Source organism: Acomys minous (assembly GCF_964271855.1).
Source record: "Acomys minous genome assembly, chromosome: 2".
Lineage (NCBI taxonomy): Eukaryota > Metazoa > Chordata > Mammalia > Rodentia > Muridae > Acomys > Acomys minous.
This window is the reverse complement of record NC_140484.1, coordinates 138154190-138172675: the sequence shown is the minus strand read 5'-3', so window position 1 is coordinate 138172675 and position 18486 is coordinate 138154190. Positions and strand designations below refer to the sequence as shown.

General features: G+C 48.4%; 1 protein-coding gene across 11 annotated transcripts in view; it reads right to left on the bottom strand.

The window, feature by feature from the left end:
• PPFIBP2 (PPFIA binding protein 2) overlaps positions 1-18486 on the bottom strand; it is a 145931-nt gene that overhangs the window by 2420 nt on the left and 125025 nt on the right. For 6 of the 11 annotated variants that reach the window (XM_084773641.1, XM_084773640.1, XM_084773642.1 and 3 more), the window contains 11 exons: positions 15133-15271; positions 14213-14245; positions 13680-13821; positions 12950-13078; positions 6153-6303; positions 5771-5882; positions 5470-5558; positions 5038-5160; positions 3593-3718; positions 2297-2485; positions 560-1281 (listed from right to left, as the gene is read on the bottom strand). In XM_084773641.1, coding sequence (XP_084629767.1) covers positions 1087-1281; positions 2297-2485; positions 3593-3718; positions 5038-5160; positions 5470-5558; positions 5771-5882; positions 6153-6303; positions 12950-13078; positions 13680-13821; positions 14213-14245; positions 15133-15271 — 1428 coding nt within the window. In that variant the 3' untranslated portion in view covers positions 560-1086. Of the gene's footprint in view, positions 1-559; positions 1282-2296; positions 2486-3592; positions 3719-5037; positions 5161-5469; positions 5559-5770; positions 5883-6152; positions 6304-12949; positions 13079-13679; positions 13822-14212; positions 14246-15132; positions 15272-18486 lie in introns of those variants that run through there. The other 5 variants (XM_084773637.1, XM_084773644.1, XM_084773647.1 and 2 more) reach the window with 2 other exon arrangements.

Here is an 18486-nt window from a genome sequence, read left to right as displayed (position 1 = left end):
CTGCACCTGAGGCAGAATCAGAATGCCATAATGGGTCCATTGGTCCTGCCCTCACTGCCAGATGGCCATAACACTGCTGTCATTCTATAGACGGAGCCCGCTGGACCCAGAAGGAGTCAGATGCTGGCCAGTCCCAAACTGGAATTCCCTGAGCATGAGCTCAGACTGGCTGGCAGAGTACACATGTCTCCCCGGTCAGTCTCCGGCCAGACACAGGCCATCTGGTGAGCCCATTACCAGCTAGTCAGGGTCTAAAGCAAGAGACCAGCTCTGTTTCTGCTCTTCCAGGGGACAGAAGTGGGCAGAAGATGAAAAGCAGAGGCTTGCCAGAAAAGCTGCCTGCTCAAGACACCCAGGGTCTGTGTGACAGATGTGACCTCCAGCCAGGGTGTGTGTGACACCCAAGCTGCCTCTTGGCTTCACGGAGGAAGACAATGCCCAAGGCAACAGGGCCACAGACACCCTGTAACAGACATTCCAGCCCTTTGGTTGAATCCTAAGCTATAGGCTCTAAAGCAGTGTAGTCAGTATTGCCCTACCCCCAACAAAATTAAACATGTTTTGTACTTTCTACATAAATACTGTTTTTATTATCAGAAAGAAGTGGCCACCCCATAGTAATGTACAATCAAATTATGTTGTCACCATGGCCTAAATACCCGCTGTTGCCTCTTTGATCTCAGCCAAGATTCTGTGGCCCACAGGCCTAAGGCACTTGAATTCTTCCCTCAGCTGGAGCAAAGGGGCAGTGTCTGAGAGCTGAGCCTCTTGGGGTTGCCCAGGGCTGCCTCTGCTCATGTGTTTCCAGCTGAAATATGGATACGGAGAATGACAAAAAAAACATGTACAAATGTGTTCAAGTGACTTCCCCCGAGTCCCCATTTGGCTATGGTCCCCAGAGTCTGTCTCCTTTGCAGCTGTGTAACTGCACGTCCTGCCCATCCCTGGGGTGTGCAGGGAGACCAGCCCAAAGGTACACAGTTGCTGTTTTCCGCAGGTCATGCACAAGGGCGCAGTGCAGTTACATGGTGACACTCGGTGTTACTGTAAGCTCTCCATGCACAGAGAAAGCAGGTGACAGGGGTGTCAACTGGTCTGTCCCACCTGGTCCAGCCCATCTAGTTCATGGTTATCAAGGGGACTGAGGCCCCGGTAGGCACCGTAGACCCTGTGGCTGTCACTGACAGCATCGCTGGGCTCCATGGGGCAAATGTAATCCGTGGATTCATCAAACTTCTTTTTCCTCATGTTTCCAAAATGTGAAAATCCAAGTTTCCTAGGCTGAAACAGCAAATGCAAGATGATGAGAAGGAGCTCCAGGGTGGCTGTGCAGACGCGACTGACAATATATTTGGGAGCTAGCTCAGGAGGAAAGAAATGAAAACGCCGTGGGAAGCAGGGCTCCTGAGGACATATTAGATGCTGAAGCAAGGCTGACCAGATGGATGACCTTGAACACGGAGAACTGCTCCTCTGAGGCTGTGCCTCAAGATGAGGCTCTCTCCCCCCAGTGACTTCCTGTTTCCCAAGATGCACCAAGGCGTGCCCTGGAATGCTCCTGTCTGTACCTGAGATCAAGCCCAGGAGACCTGTCCCATCATAGCTGCTGGCATGTGAGTGAGGAGCACTCAGAGTCACGAAGACCCTGGAGGGCCCCGGGCTGGCCTTCTTCCTTGCCTTAGTTTCCCTATGCTGTTTCTGCTGGACTCCCAAGACATACTACCTGTCCTGTATCCTTAGGGAAGGGAGGAGGTATAGCTGGACCTTAGACACCAGCGATTGCTTGGGAAGAGCTCAGCTCAGCCACTGGAGGTCATGTGTGGACTGCAGATAGCTTCAGACTGAGGATTGTACGACTCAGGCTAGTCTTAGAGATGCTTCGAGATGTCCTGGCTACATCACAGACCAGGGCGAGCTGCTATAGGAGCACTCCTAGTGCTAGCAAGATGGCTGTGTCCAAGACCCCAGGGCACTGTGGCGCACACATGGGCCTGACTAACGGGAACCCAGAGCTCATCTGCTTGGCAGAACTGGAGTGGAGAACAGCTTCACCAGGAAGAGCTACTTCCTGTACATGTTTCCAGTGTACAGAAGTCTGTGCTGTTTTCCTGGGACTTAGGCCAAATGAGGAATGGATCTAATAAAGATGAACAGACCTCGGGAGCAGGCTCCTGCAGCAGGAGACACATATGCCCCCCATCATTGGTTTGGCCCAGGCATCCAACTAACATATGTTTAGCATACGGTTCAGAAGGCAGGCCACAGGGACCCATCCACAAAGGCTTGGACAGCTCACCCGAACTTTGGCTGTGGTGGTCAGAGGTGTATAAGCTGGTGAGGCCATTTTATCTCGCTTTTCCTGTTCAGCCTCGGGCCCAATCAGGGCACTGAACTTGGTAGTCAGATGGCGCCTGAGGAGCGTCTTCTGCGGGGGGATATTAAGAAGCATAGCCAGAGTGTCCCCAGTGAAGCGTGGCTCCAGGATCTAAGAAGAAAACACAGACAAACCTAGCGTGAGTGCACATCGGGGGGACAGGAAGGACTCGTCCCTCTGAGTCCTGAGTGTCTCAGGAACAGAGGCTGTGTTCTGTGTCCCACCCACGCCGCCTCCCCAGCACAAGGCCTGGCTTTTAACAGACCAGCATGTTTGTTGACTGACTACCTCATCTTCACATGCCAGCAGAGAACCAGGACCTCTCTGATAAGGCTGTTTTCCAGTCCTCTCTGATGGCATCTAGGCCACCACCTCCACACTTCCCTTCTGGCTTTGACACTTGACAGAGCTAAGTGGCGATAAAGATCATATCACGACAATCAGGAAGTGGCAATATGGTGACCTCCCCCTCACGTCCCCAGCCCCCGTGTTCCTCTGGGAACAGGTGGAGCTGCCACGTTCAGGGCTGATCTCATGCAATGACCTGACTAACTGGAATCTTCTGGAGTGAGGCTGAGGGAGTCCTTGCAGAAGCCATCTTAGCTCTTTTTATACGGCACAATAATGCTCGACCAGAAACTACAGAAATACGTTGAGGTTTCAGATTCTGTAAACTGGTTCAGATGAAGAATCTCATTGTTTTTCCACCAGAATGTCTGGCCCTGACAAAGTAGGAGGCTCAGCTTTATTCATCAACTTGACACAGCAGAATGACCTGAGAAGAGTCCTAAGGAGGAGTTGCCTGGATCAGGGTGGCCTGCAGGCGTGAGTGTGAGGGATTTCTCTTAATTGATCAGGTTAACTGAGGGGGGAAGACCTGCCCTGATTGTGGGTGGTACCATGTCATGGCCGCCTTCTGGATGGTGTAAGAGTCAAGAAAGGGACTGAGCAGAAGTACGCCTGTGTTCATCCTCTCCTCACAACTGCCGATGTCACGTGACCAGTGGTCTCAGGCTCCTGCTATTCTGACTGCCCTGAAGCGATGGATTAAAGCCTGCAATTGAGCTAAAATAAACACCCTTCTTCCCTATGTTGCTTTCAGTGGGGGTATTTTTTTTTTTAAATCACAGCAGCATGAACAAAAACAGGACAGAAAGGTGGGTTGGGAATACCCCAGTGTGCACCAAGGCATGTGGGCTAACCCAGAGAGCCACTCACAATGAGGCCACCATGGACGCCACTCCCTCGAAGATTGGGTGCATATTCTGCCAGGTCCACAGATCGCAGCCACTCCATTACCCTGTGGTTGGACCACTGCACAACTTCTGAAGGAGAAAGGTTACTCTGTGATGGAGGAGAGTAAAGAAGTTAGGTACCACATGGTCCTCTGTCGGGAAGCTTCCCTGGAACAGCAGATTCTCAGGCCTTGCAACCCAGGCCATCCTGGCCACATGCCTGAAAACCCACCTAAGAAATCAGTACCTTACTGAATTTTGCTGCATTGTCTACACTTAAATATCTGAATCTACCATCCTGCGATGCCCTACTTTTCTGGCTTATTTTGGCACAAATGAATAAAGGCACAGGTTTTTATTCAGTGATTCAACAGAACTTTAAAGATTCAATTATGAGCCACGTGTTTTCTAGGGAAAAGTACTCCCTGGCATGGGCAAATATTTTAAGATCTTGAAGCTGGGCCTTAAGAGATAGCTCAGAAAACAGAGAGTGAGAGAGACAGAGACAGAGACAGAGACAGAGAGAGAGAGAGATAGGTAGATGCTTAGCAGTGTATATTCTAGAGGCCCTAGGTTCAATTCCCAGCACCCATGCCAGCTGGCTCACAACCATCTCTAATCCCAGCCCCCAAGGGATCTGCTGAAGTCCTCTGTCCTCTGTGGGCACCCACATTATGTGTGACACATACACATATAGAATAAAAAGTAAATATTTTTATAAAATATAGAAATATCTACATACTTTCACATAGCTTTGTGGGCTTCAAAAGGCTCAGCTCTCACACAGAAGGTGTGCAAGATCTATTTGTTGGATAGCAGGGAAATAGAGGATGTAAGGTAAAGGCAGGCATTTTGGGACCCTAAAGTATCATAGTTAGACCAGTTCTCCACAAGAGAGGAGGCGGCACATGATCCACAGGCCTTCAGTTTGGGGCCCACCGGGGAGTTCTGATGTTTACAGAACATGATTATGTATAGCACCCATTTGGGGTCCTTTGTTTGTCCTCACTAGCTCCCCTCTACTAAGGTCCTGTGCATCTAGGCTGAAGGCTAGTTAATCTTGTACCAGCAAGGACAGTAACCTACTCTGAACTGCCTGGTCCTCTGGGAAGCCTTCTGTCCCCCTGGACTCTGCCTCTTCTGCCTACTTTGACACCCAGGCTCCATGCTGTTTTTCCGGTCTTTTTTATGCCATATCAAAACCTTAGATCATTATGAGGACTTAGAAGAGCTACACTGAGTGAGGATCAGGCATCAGAAGCTTAGTGACGACCAACAGACACAAAATATAAGCAACAGGGATGTTTTAGGTACCAGAATCATAAGCCCCATGGTCTATTTTGTGCTGGTATCATCCTTATTTTTTCACACTCGCTATTTCAGGTGTCCTGACTCAGGACCACCTGGACAGCTAGCAGGCTCCCTCACCTCATCAGCAGGCCTCCTGTGTAGGCAGTGGGGGTTGAACTTGTTGACATGTAGCACGTGAATAGCACATTTGATGCTGAGATGATGTAGTTGGCTGGTGACTTTTAAGAAGAGTAGATCATTCTGAGGGAGAAAAAAAAAAGTTATGGTTGATGAGCCAGTTTCTGAGGTAACAAAAGACCCCAGAAGTTCTTTCCTGACCAAACAGACACACCTTCCACATCTCAGAAAGGTGCTCACAGACGTTTTGGCAGCTTCACTTAGCACCATGGTTTGCTCTGGCACTTGACATGCCTTATGTAATAACGGCACCATTTCAGGGCCTTAGGAATGTGCGGCAAGGAGGAGAATCAAGTTCAAAGTAACAAGAATGGGGACACCGGGGTCGAGTGCTCGCTGGAGCAACAGGAGTACTTAAGGGAAAGTTCTTACCACGGTTAGGTACTGCAGCATTCGCCCATCAACTCTGGATTCATGAAACTGGTCTTTGTATTGGGGTAAGCCAATGTCATCGAGCCATCCTACAAAAAGAGATGTGTTAGGATTCATGAGACTATCTGGTGTGAATGTCAAGGGGAAAAGGCGACAAATGCTTTATTTCCCCCCGAAGCATCAGCAATCCATTCATCTGTCACACATATACTGCTGTCTTTGAGGCACATGTTCAATGGGAAAGTCCTTTGCCCTTCAGAACCACCAGAAACATTCTTCATAAATATATGCCTATCCTTACGTGTCACCCAAATGTGGTCAAGCAGTGCAGACTTCTCCTCCTGCTTGGCGTTGATAGCTTTCACGGCTAACACCAGCTTCTTCCGATGGAGGGGGTGTTTAATCCCCAGCTCCTGAAAGCAAAAGATGAAGAAGACCACATGTGAGGTTTTGGCAGACAACTTGGTCCTCAGAGGATGTCATGTCAGGATAGAGATGGCGCTCAATGGTGGTGGTAGTGCCTGGGGGTAGGTGCACAGTGCCCTGCAATGTTAATCTATACAGCCTTCCCCACGCACCTTCTGTGTATACGGGGCAAAGGGAGACCATCACCTACCCATACACTACTCCCCATCCACTGCTCTGGGGGAAAACAGGAACTTCTCCTCACACTCAGCCCTTACCTTTTCCATGTCCTGAGGGGTAGCTGTTAGTAGTGTGTGGCCAGATGTCACCCACTGTCTGGCAAAGATCACGTACTGAGCCAGGCCGAAATCCTCCAGCCATGCACACACACGCTCTGTGCTCCACTGGGCAAAGGGGGCATTGGCATCACTGGGAAGCAAAGAAGAGCATGCTTCTGTTATAAGGCACCTGGGGCTTTGCATAACATAAAACCTCAAGGGAAAAGAAAAAGCTTTTAAAAGAACCAACAATGTGAATGGCATTCAAGGATAACCTACCCATGTGTGTGAGGCTCCAGAGCCACCTGATACCAGGGTTAGCATTCCACCTTAACACCAGGGTTAGCATTCCACCTTAAAACCAGGTGTTAGCATTCAACTGCAGCTTCTCTGAGCATGCAGCAGCCTGGTGATGCTCTCAGGGACTGTTCAATGCACACAGGTCCAGAAGAGCAGTATGAAAACCTATTATCAAATTATTTTGTCTGTAGGACTCAGCAGTCTGTGAAAAATGCTTAGTAAGCTTGGAAGAGACAGTCCATCCTCTAAGAGGGAAAGGTGGAAAAGCCAGGCCAAAGCTCATTCTAACAATGAATACCTTATTAATTAAATATGAGGCGCATTTCCATTATAATCAGCAGAAATGGGTATGTGTATGTGTATGTGTGTGTGTGTGACTATTAATACTTATTAATAAAACTGGTAGAGAGATCTATCTAGGTAAGGACAGATAAAAGAAGTAGTACAGCTTTAGAAAAGTAGAAATAAAGCAGGGTGTGGTGGTGTATGCCTTTAATCCCAACTGTGAGTTCGAAGCCAGCCTGGTCTACAAAGCGAGTCTAGGACAGCCAAGGCTACACAAAGAAACCCTATCTCAAGCAAACAAAGAAAAAGAAAGAAAGACAGAAAGAAAAGTAGAAATAAAGACCCCAATTCTTTTGATACTACATGATTTCCTACCTAGAAACCGACAACAGCCAAGTCACTGGAGGACAGAAAACAAATGTATATTATTTATGGAAACAAATGCATGTGCTTATACGTATGGAAATGAGCACTACATGCAAACGTCAATCTTCTACGTATTACCCATGCAGATACTATGGCATACTATGGCTTTTATTAAAACAATGAAAGCCATCCCCACCAGACCAACTGGAATTATAATCTTTCTAGGAGCTGCCATAACAAGGAGTGTGGACGCTCCCTGGCTGTGTATGAAGCCAGGATGGAACACAGTGAGTTGACGTAGCTGCAACACTCGAGTGAACACATAAAAAAAGAGACATGAATAAATGAAGAGCTGGGTCATGTTCCTGACAGGACGCCTTGGTATTAAAAACCATCCGTTCTTAAGAACATAAATTTTTCATTTGAAGCGTGAATGTAATGGCACATTCGAAATCCCAACCGAGCCATGGGGGGAGGGCAGACAAAACAACTTCATATTCGGTTTTAAATATAAATGGGGATGGAGGGATCTAGAAGACTAGCTAGTCAGAGGGATTCCCTTCTAGCAAAGTACAGTTCTCCCCTGGTACCCATGGAGGATGGATTCCAGGAGGATGCTCCAGCCCCAGATATAAAATCTAGTATTTACGTAGAAACTACACACTCCTCCCAAATACTTTACATAATGGCCAGATTACTTACCACATCTAATGCAACACAAACAACATGTGCAAATGTCACCTTTTATTGTCAGGGAGTAACAAGCAAACAGTTCGCGCGGATTCAGTACTGCCTACGTAACCACTGTGGACAACCTGCACCATCGAGCCTCATTTGGTTAAATCTGTAGACCCAGAAGTCTCGGGTACCTAGGGCCAGCTGCAGCCCTAATATGCAGGTATGATATTAAGAGCTTTTTGAACACTTAGCTAAACAGGAGATTCCTTAAAGGGCCAGAAAGAAGCCAGCATTCTAGAATAAATACCAACAGAGGTTCTAAACACTCTCGCCTAGAGCTTGGGTTTCAGCAGGTCTCCAACAGGTGCAAATTATAAGCCTAGAATTCATACAAATTGGAGTGCCCTCTGCACAGAAAAATGTAAATTTTAAATATAAAATTGAGGAATATTTGGAAGGAGAAAACATTGTAAAAAGCTAGAAATTGAATGTGAACCCACAGATACGTACAGAATTCAAAAATTTTAAATCAATTCCTAGCTACAGCTCTGGAGTACTTTTCCACGTTCACATTTTAGGTGTGTACTCTGAGCAAAACTCTGTAATACCTTCTATGAGAACAGAACTTCACTCAGACTGTTTTCTAGCTTGACTGCTAATACATACATATTTTTGTTTTTATTTTTGAGACAGGGCCTAATACAGAATGACCTCAGACTCAATTTGTAGTTAAGGGTAACTTTGAACTTCTGAACCTTCTGCCTCCTCCAACTCAGGCATACTGAGGTTGCAGGTGTGCACCAGCATGCTCACTTTGTGCAGTGCTGGGGATGGCATACAGGGCAGCATGCATGTCAGGCAAGTGCTCTCCCACAGAGCTCCATCAGCAGCCCTCAGCATCAGCTCCACGCTGACATGTCAGTGGCAGCACTATACAGTTCAGCGTTTTCAGTGTGATAGCCAATTGACCCCTTAAACGGTGTGGTATCTGTGTCCTGCCAGTAGGAGCTGCTGGAAGATTTACTGAGATTTATGCTGCTTTTGTTGATGTCAGTACATTATATAAAAACAGGAAAAAATGACAGCCTTTTTACAGTGAGCCCACGTGACTCAGTTTATATGAATATCAACTTTCTCTCCACCACTTCTATACGATGTTCATCTCCTGCCTTTACTGCTTTTGGTGTGATCTGGCATTCTGGCTTATAATTTGTTTTATTTTAGTGCTTTGTGTTTTGAGATAAGGCCTTATCCTTCAAATGCTGGCCTTATAAATATGAGCCAACATAGCTTTTTAGTGTGTTTATTTTGCATGTGCATGTATGCACACATGCATGTGTGCTACACTCATGTGTGGGCATGTGCCTGTATACACACTGTGTGTTTGGATCCCAAAAGCCAACACCAGGTGTCTTTCATCATTCCCCACCTTATATGTTGAGTCAGGGCCTCTTGCTGAATCCTGAGCTCAGCAATCGGCTAGACTGCCTGGCCACCAAGCCCCAAGGAACTGCACATCTCCAGTCACCTCCCTGGGCACTAGGGTTGCAGCCACCACACTTGGCTTTTCCCAGGCTGCCGGGGACCTCAACCCAGGTTGTCAGGCTTGCGCAGCAGGCACTTTACTAGTTGAGCCGCATCCTCAGCCTGATACTTTGCTTCGTAACAAGAGAATTTCTCTCTATATCAATGTTCACTTTATCTCTTGTTTCACATGTGTATAGGTTTTCATTTCATTCATATCCTCTCCCCCGCCTCCCTCCCTCCCCCTCCCCCTCCCCCTCCCCCTCCCTCTCCCCCTCCCTCTCCCCCCCCCTCTGTGTCCCCCTCTCTCCCCATCTCCACCCCTCCCCCTCTCTCCCTCCCCCCTTTCTCCCTTTCTCTCTCTCTCCTCCCTTTCTATTTCTGGAAACTGGGGAAAACATTCTATGTATTTCCTTCTGAAGGAGGGAAGTAATTGTTTCTGAGATTACAATTTGAAAACTCTGGTCCTGTGTACCTTTCAAGGCAATCAGATACAGCTGTGTCTCTATTTTCAGGCTCCTCCCACCATTCCTTTGTAAACTGCCCCCCACCACGCTTCCTGTCCTATAGTATCAGAGCCAGTACCTCCACATCTGAATTCTGTTCCCCTCAGCAAAAACAAAGAAGTCAATGGACCTCATTATGTGTAAATATAAACATTTCATTGATCAAAGTATCACTATCAAAAGTAAAATTCTGGTATAAGCCCCAAAGCATCTTACCAGTATTTGTCAGACATGGCTTAACCTTAATATGCAGAGATTGAACAGAAATCTATAACAAATATTAAAACTGGCCCATAATACAGAAAATTCACAAACTAAATTGACAAATGTGAAAAGCAAACTGATAAAAACTGTAAGCTTATGGAGTTCTGTAAGAGTAGAGAAAAGTAAACAGTAAAAACTTGAATGTATAATTTTAGTAAGGCTGTGGTGGCAACAGCCTCTCTCTGTACAGTGTGCTATGGGGCATAAGTCAGTAAGACCTTACCTAGAGGGACAAAAACAATGAAATTTGTTTTTCCATGATCTGAATTGTTCTATAAAACATTACCAAAATACAAAATACATAATTTTCATTGGGAAAAGAACTGGGGCTGGGAGCTCTCAGGAACCAAGCACTTCTCTCACAAGAATATTAGTGGCAAGTTTTTTTTAAATAAAATATTATGCATTAAATATCTATGAATTGCATGCCAGAGGGCATGGGCATATAATTATATTCTCCTGAATGGTACTAACAGTCTTTTTTCCTGGGAAGGTTGCTACGACAGGCATTAGTAAGCTAAACAAAGCCAGCTCATCGGGGTCCCCTCACTCTTCTTCCCTTCACCACCCACTGCCATGGCCAGGAAAGTACAAAGACACCAGCAAAGCCGCCTCTGGCACTGCAGCTCCTTCCTCAGGCAGACGGGGTTTCTGCCATTGTCACTCCTCCCCTGGAGTGACAGGAGCACCGAGAACTGGCTAAGAAAATGCCTGCTGGTCTTTCAAACGTTCTTCCAGCCTGACACAAGGATTCCTCCTCTACGCTCTCTCCCTTAAGACACAGCCAGAACTAGACCAAAGACCACTCACTGAAGTTTACTGTACCTTTACAGTCTCATGTCTAAAAACCCAGAAACAAAATGTCTAAATTAAAAAAAAATATTGCTCAGCAATGACAATATCTAATTATGGAATATACAGGTGAGCTTTCTTTGGCTCTAAATTGATTGACACCCTTTGAGGTTGTGCCTTTAGATTCCCTAGCCCCGCCCCTCCCAAAGGCTGGTATTTACTGAGGATATACAGCCAAGATTAGAAGGATCAGCACCACCCTCCTCCTTTGATCATGGATTACAATACAGGCGTGAGGATGTCCATCCATGTGGAAGCCAATGGGGGAAGGTCCTCTGTCTCAAAACACTGTGAGGATCTGGCAACATCTTGAAATTTGAGGGTGGTAATAAATTAAAGATCTCTTCCTGGGAGGGGTGGGGGAGAAAAAAAAGGGCACAGCAGGTCTTCAAACAACAGAACATGTTTCAGGAAATGATCCTTTCTCTTAGTTGGAAAGCTGTTATTTCAGAGAACTATTATTTGCATTGCGAGTATCTCCCAGGCCTCTCTCCCCAGTGTGTGTCAACCCTGAGGGCAAACAGAGTTCGTTTATTTTGGTTAGGTTGTAAGTAGCACATTCCAACCAAAGCTGGCTCTGCAAAGCAGGCTTCCGAGGCTCTGATGGAGGTGCCCATGTAAGGGGGTGGGACTGATATAAAGGGGGTGGCACCACAAACGAGCAAGGACTCACAAGTGCAGGTTTGTCCAGAGAAAGTAAAAGAAGGGGATTAAGAAGAATAATGAGCTGGGCGTGGCAGAGGCAGGTGGATTGCTGTGAGTTCCAGGCCAGCCTGATCTACAAAGCTGGTCTAGGACAGTCAAGGCTACACAGAGAAACCCTGTCTCGGGGCAGGGGTGGGGGGAGAAGAATGGGAGCATGTCCATTAGGGACACCTCCAAACAGAGTTGTTTTTGTGTCTTTTTATCAGGGCATGACGGGACAGTGATGTGAAACCCAGCATTTTGATGTCCATGCCACTCACACTTAGCAGCCCCCTTCAGTTGCCACCTTTCAGTGCAACTTGCTACAGTGCAGCCATGAGGGATACTGGCAGACGCTGGCTGCCCCAAGACCCTCCGCAGAGCCAGGAGGAGGAGGAGGACACTGGCCCAGAGGCAGGGAAGAGAGCATGCTCTCTCTCCCAAAAAGACAAGAGGATGTTGACCCCTGAGTGGCAGGTGGCTAATGCCTGGGTTGAACGTGCAGCGGATCACATAATTCTAATTAAACTTTAACAAACGCTTAGTTTCAATCCCCACTTCACACATGGGGAGTGGAGGGGCAAAGGCTGCGTAACAGCAATGCAGCTTCCAGCTAGGATGTGCTTGGACAGAGGTACCGACCCAGCTTTGGGAGGATGTGCTTGGACAGAGGTACCGAGCCAGCTTTGGGATTCTAGCATCTGCTCTGGCTTTACCATCTGGTATCAAAGGCATCCGTGAGAATGAGTGACAGGAACAGAGCCACCACCAGCCGTTCTGACGCTTAATCCTGTCAACTTGGCAGGACCTATCATCACTTCTGTGAAAGAGTGTCTAGGTTGGGTTCATCAGGGTAGGGAGAGCCACCCTCACTTTAGACAGCGTCATCAGCTGGGGTCGCAGACTGGGTGACAAGGCTGGAGTGAGCTGAGCACCAGATCTCATCTCATCTCTTCCTGCTTGCTGTCTGAAGATCGGGCTGCCACCTCACGCTCCTGCCACCCTGCCTGCCTTCCTCTTCACAATGGGCTGTGAGCCAGAATAATCTCTCCCTTTCTCATGTTGCTTTGTCAGGATTGGTGTTTTCCTGTTTGTTTGTGAAAAGTAACTAACATAGCCTTCCTACCCCAACTGTGCCCCACTGCAGGGAGTCTCACGCACTGCCGCAGCACCTGTGAGTGTGAGTATATCCACTCACACCAAGCAGACAAGTTCTGTATGGAAGACTCCTGCCTTTAGCCTCTCAGGCTGTGGGGCACCCAGCCCGGCTCCAGGATGCACTGCGTCCTGGCCAGGGTTTCACAAAGCTCTTTGCACAAGAGCTAGATGGAACCTTACCATTTCTGTCCCTTGGTGTCCCTGGTTCTAGAAAGCCTTGGCCCTGCAGTCGCCCGGAGCCCACCTCGTCGAAACTCTGCCATCCCTGGTGCATCCGTGTTGAAGTTTCCTGACTGAGTTCTTCGGATTCTGCAGGGAGAGGAATCCACAGGGACTGTGAGGGGCTAGACAGGCCAGATCAGGGCTCTGAGCAATGCCGTCCCTGGCCCCTAGCCTGCAGCCAGGGAAGATGACCTTATGACACTGCTTCCGCTGGACTCCAGATCCAGTCCTGAGCCTGACTCCGGGATCTGAGCTACTCCTTGTAGGATCAAAGCGAAGGCTGGTGCCTTTGAGGGGACTCCAGTTCCCCCCACTGCTCAGAATCAATCAGCTGGACTAGCACGGACTTGGCTTTGGGGCTTTAAATATTCTATGAGACACAGGCTGGCTCCTAAGAAAGAAGAACGTGCTCAGGTCTGCTTCTTCAGAAGTGCAGGCAGTGTAATGTGCTGAGAATGGAAACGGATGCAGGGCAGAGGGGCGCCTAGGAGGGAAGCTGCAAGGCAGCTAGCTCGACTTGAGGAATATCTGCCACACTTCTTCTCTGAGTGCTGAAAAAACAGCTCATATTCTTCTCTCTGAACGTGACTTTTCTGCGTTTGCAGACCTGCAAACATGTGACGGAGCAGAGACTCTCACGGCATCTGCCTGTCTAAACACACGATCCCCACCAGGCCCACCAACTCACTTTCCCCAGAATTTCTTGATGCCTTTGGGGCTCCGTTTGCCATCTGGTGTTAGGGGAGACTGGGGGCTGGACTCGGTGCCAGATGAAGTAGATGAGAGTTCATTGACCACGACTGCATCTTCCCAAGCACCTTCTGTGTCTCCTAAAGTGGGCAGGATGAGAAGACATGTGGGCGAGAGGGAGGAGGTACCGTGGGCACCCCTCCCCTACACCTGGGCTATCCTTTGGGAACCCAGAGCACTCTTCCCAGTGCTGCCTCGAGAACTGAGCTTCGTACCAAGATACCAGGAGCCAAAACAGCTTAAGAACACCTCCAGGGACTCTCACTAAGAACTGCAGAGGAGGCCAGTGTGTGCAACCTGGGTGATCTAGTGTCTTCAGATTCTGAGGCTTTGGGGTCCAATAATTGTAGACTATTCCAACAAGGAGCTGGCTATTCAATCTGAGGGAGACTTTGGGATGTGGGCAGGGCATCAGAAGTGGGGAAACAAAGGTATTCTCACAGTGTACCTCACCTGGAACAGGTACAGTACCTAATACCGGAGCACTGACACTCCAGCCGCGATCTCCAGCAACCCAGAAGCAGAGAAGCCACATGAAGAAGCAAGAGAGGCCAAAGTCCAGCCCAACAGTAACGGAGGGGGCGGGGAGCAAAGAAATAAAAAGAGTATCATCGAGCAAAAGAGAAAAACTCAAACAGAAAAGAAAACAATCCCACAAAGGACAAGGAAAAGGATGACCAAGCCTGGCCCGCAGGGTCGGCATGCTGAGGGGAGGCATCAGGCCGAAGGATCCTGGTGCCCTTTCCTCACAAGCTGAGGTGCCCTCGGGCAGGGGACGAGGGTCAGCAATGGCAGTGAGGGGCATTCTGAGCCATAGGCACATCCTGCACAGGTCTCAGGTACTCATACTACGGCGACACAAAGCAGTCTGCACAGAACTGAACACAGTTAGTTAAGGGCTTGTCTGGAGCTCTGGAAGCCCAGGGCAGAATTGGGTTTCAAGAAATAAAGCAGGAGGTGGCCCAGGCACAGCCAGGTGGAGCTGCTGACCACATTTGCCTAAGGAAATACTAATGTGGAGTGTGTACCCTGTCCACTTCATGGTAACAGGGGCTGCATCCAAGGCAGACACACAGAGGAGAGAAGGCCAGGGTGACAGAGGAAAGAAGCAGGCCATGAAGAGTATATGGACATGTTGGGAGGGGACGACAGGCAGGAATTCTAGGCGGAACGGACACAGGGGAGAATGGAGGTACAATAACTTGGGAAGCAGCTTATCCAGACAGGGGGATCTTTAGAAGTGGGACCACTTTGGGATACATCCTGCCCAGGAACAATCCCCTCCCCCCCACCCCCACTGCCCCCGATTCTTAATCGTGGACTGCAGTTCTAGCTACAGAAGAGTTAAGGACACTGTTGATGAGGCCATCAACCTGGGGCTGGACACTCACTCAGCCTTGGCAGGCTGCCCCCTGAAGAGTCAGGCTGGGGGGAGACAGTGGACGGAGACTTGGCAGCTTCTCCATTGGGCGTGGCTCCTGAGAGCTTCCCAGGTAATGTTGGGTATTTCTGCTCCAGGAAAGAGCTGTCCTATTGGAGGAAGAGAGAGAGGGAAAGGGGAGGGAGAGGTGGCAAATTAACCCTCAGAGTTCAGCTCACACCATCTAGGAAATCCGTGTGTGCACAAACCCTTTCTGCAAGAGCCACTTTTCACTTAGTTTGACTCAAAGATCTTGCCAAGATCACTTCTGCTAGTCCAGGAGAAAGGTGAAGATTTACCCATGCGGCGAGACAGAGATGGCATCCAGCCCAAGTCCTGAGGCGACTGTAACTGCTCTCAAAAGGGAGCTCTGTGCCTTTTGTCCCGTGTTAGAGGCTCAGTGAACTCAGAGTCATGAATTCTCCCTGGGTTCTTCAAAACCATGTGCCACAGTTTGCTGGCTAGTATTTCTGTTGATCCCGGGGGAGAGGAGAGCAAGGGGAGTCTGGTCCAGGTTTCCCTGCTCTCCCCATATGTGCTTTCCTCTGGTCAGGAAAGGGAAGCTTTTGCTAAGTAAGTAAGACCCTTATTCAGACTGAAGCTGTGGTCTTAGGCATGAGCACAGATTACACTGGCCACGGCTGATGGGGGGCCATGTTACAGCAGTGACATAAGAATGTACAGGGACTCAGACTCGTCCTGTTTGAGGTACTTCTTCGATGCAACAAGCCCTGTGGTTGGATCCTGGCTGAAAAGAAATCCCAATGAAGCAAGCTGATTTAAAGAGAAAAACTAGCACTTATTTTGCCAGGAAGTATATAAAGATCACTAATGCTACAAACAGGAGAAAAACAGAAGACATTGCAAGTGTAAGGATAAAGACAAAATAAGATGACATCACTGAGAGACTCGACCATGGACCGTTTGATTGGACCCAGAAAAAAGTAATATGAGAGGCAGAACCAATTTTAAAACCAGCAAGTCAGAATGGGGCTGGATGATTGCCAAGACCAAGACGACACCTTTGAAGCTTCATTCACTGAAAGTCAAGCGTGCAGTACATTTCTGAATTCACTTTGCTTCCATGTCCTAGGAGCTGTTTGAAATTCAGTTCATTCACTGCACATTGACAAGAGCCTCCACAGATGAGCTCAGAAATGAGAAATATGGAGGGAGAGATGACACTGTTAAAGCAATCTGGTCCATGAGTAGACATGTGAGAGCCTCCAGACATGAAGATCAACACATCGTCCCGCTTGTGATGACTTGCAGGGCAGAGAGGTCAGACACGACCAGACATGTGGAGCAGTCCAGAAGCTTCCCAGTGGTAGCTCATCCACTGGTAGATGCCTCATTTACCTGAGGCACTGTGAAAAACAACACTAACTTGCAAGCTCCTCCCTGGCTCTGTGAATTAGGCCCTCTAAAAATGAACTCATTTCAGAAGCCTGTATGTTTAACAAGCGTCTTGGATTATTTTGATGCTCAGTCAGACTCAGACCATGGGAAAAAAGTAGTCAACACAGTTAGTGAATTGTGGGTTGAAAAGATGGCTCTGTAGTTAAAGGAGCTAGCTACACAAGGCCATTTACCCAAGTTCAATTCCTGGAACTCACATAAAAAGCCAGATGTGGTAGCATACATCTGTAATCCCAGCAATTCTATGATGACAGGAGAATCACCCAGAAACTTGAAGGTCAGCCAGCCTGCAGTGAGGTCAGCTAGACTGCAGTGAGGTCAGCCAGCCTGCAGTGAAGTCAGCCAGCCTGCAGTGAGGTCAGCCAGCCTGTAGTGAGGTCAGTCAGCCTGTAGTGAGGTCAGCCAGCCTGCAGTGAGGTCAGCCAGCCTGCAGTGAGGTCAGTTAGCCTGCAGTGAGGTCAGCCAGCCTGTAGTGAGGAGGGCAGCAACAGAAGCAACAAGAGAGGTCCTGCTTCACTGAAGAATAAGGTGAAAAGAAAAAACAGCAGCCTAAATTGACCTCTGATGCATGTGCTCACACAGACACAATAAAACAAGTTGTTTTTGTTTTGCTTTAAGGTTAGAGAATCAAAGAGCCTGACATCAAGTTCCATCTTCCATAAGAAATACCAAACGAGGAAGGACTCTCAATATGGGTTTTTGTTGAGTCACAACATAAGATCCCCCAGGACACTACATAAGATCTGCCGAGACGGCAGAAGACACTGATCATGACTGTGCAGAGTTCTCTGAAGAGCTTAGGTTCAAAGAGAATACGCCCTAACCTAAGGATGAGTGAGGCTTCAGGCCAATAAGGAACAGAAGGCAATGGAGTAGGCTCTCTGCGCTCTGCCTCAGCCAAGAGGCGAAGCTGAGGGAATGAGTCACTGGGGAGTAAGAAGAGCCATGTTAAGGCAGGACAGGAAGGAGACAGGAATTCCTGACCCCAGTCCTGTCTTCTGTCCTCAAGTATAACCCCAGGGGCAGGGAGCCAAAGAGCGGGGCAGAACCTATCACCAAGTGGCTTTAAATCAGAACTTTAAAAGGATGGCCCATCAGCTAGGTCAGAATGACTCAGGGGAAGCCCTTTGCAGTTAACCTCTCAAACCCTCTCTTTGGTCATTTCTAACAGACTAACAACTGCCCAGGACTAGTTGAAAAATAATATCCACAGAGCAAACAAATCGAACGATAGCAAACATAACAGGCCGGGTCCCAGGGGGGACAGCAGCCAAGAACAGACCGTTGGCCCAGAAAAGCACAGCACTGGCCGCATCTAGACTACCATGCCCACCTGTCCCAGGGCTCACTGAAAAAAAAAACCAGTGCTTTGACGGCTGCCAGCCCAAATACAGGAAAAGCCAATGAATGTACAGCTCTGAGCAGGAAGTACCTGCAGAGGGCTGGAGGGAGTGGGAAGAGACCGATGCGTTCCACAGGAGACCAGGTCAGGGTGCATAGTCTGGGGAACTCCGGAGACATGGCTAGCAGTCAGAACGCAAGGGTGACTGTGACGTAAGGAACACTAAGGAATGAAAAAGCTTGGGTCTAAGCCCAGGCAGCATAGGAAGAAGATGCTGTGGGAAAACTACTGTACCTGTTGAGTACTGCTGGGATGAGGTGGCGTGTGTGTGGAGGGAAGAGGTGCTCATGTTGAGCTAAGGGAAGTTTCGTCACATTGTAATTATGATCAAAGGTGTAGGAGAACTAGTTCCAACCTGGAAGATGCGCTCTTTGTAAGCAGCTCTGCGCCACTCAGCTTCCACGGTAAGCAACTCTGTGTCTTAAAGCATGAGTGATGAGCCAGCTGCATCCACAGAGGAGGAGGAGGCCACTTACAGGCATTAGTTAGAGACAAGTGTGAATG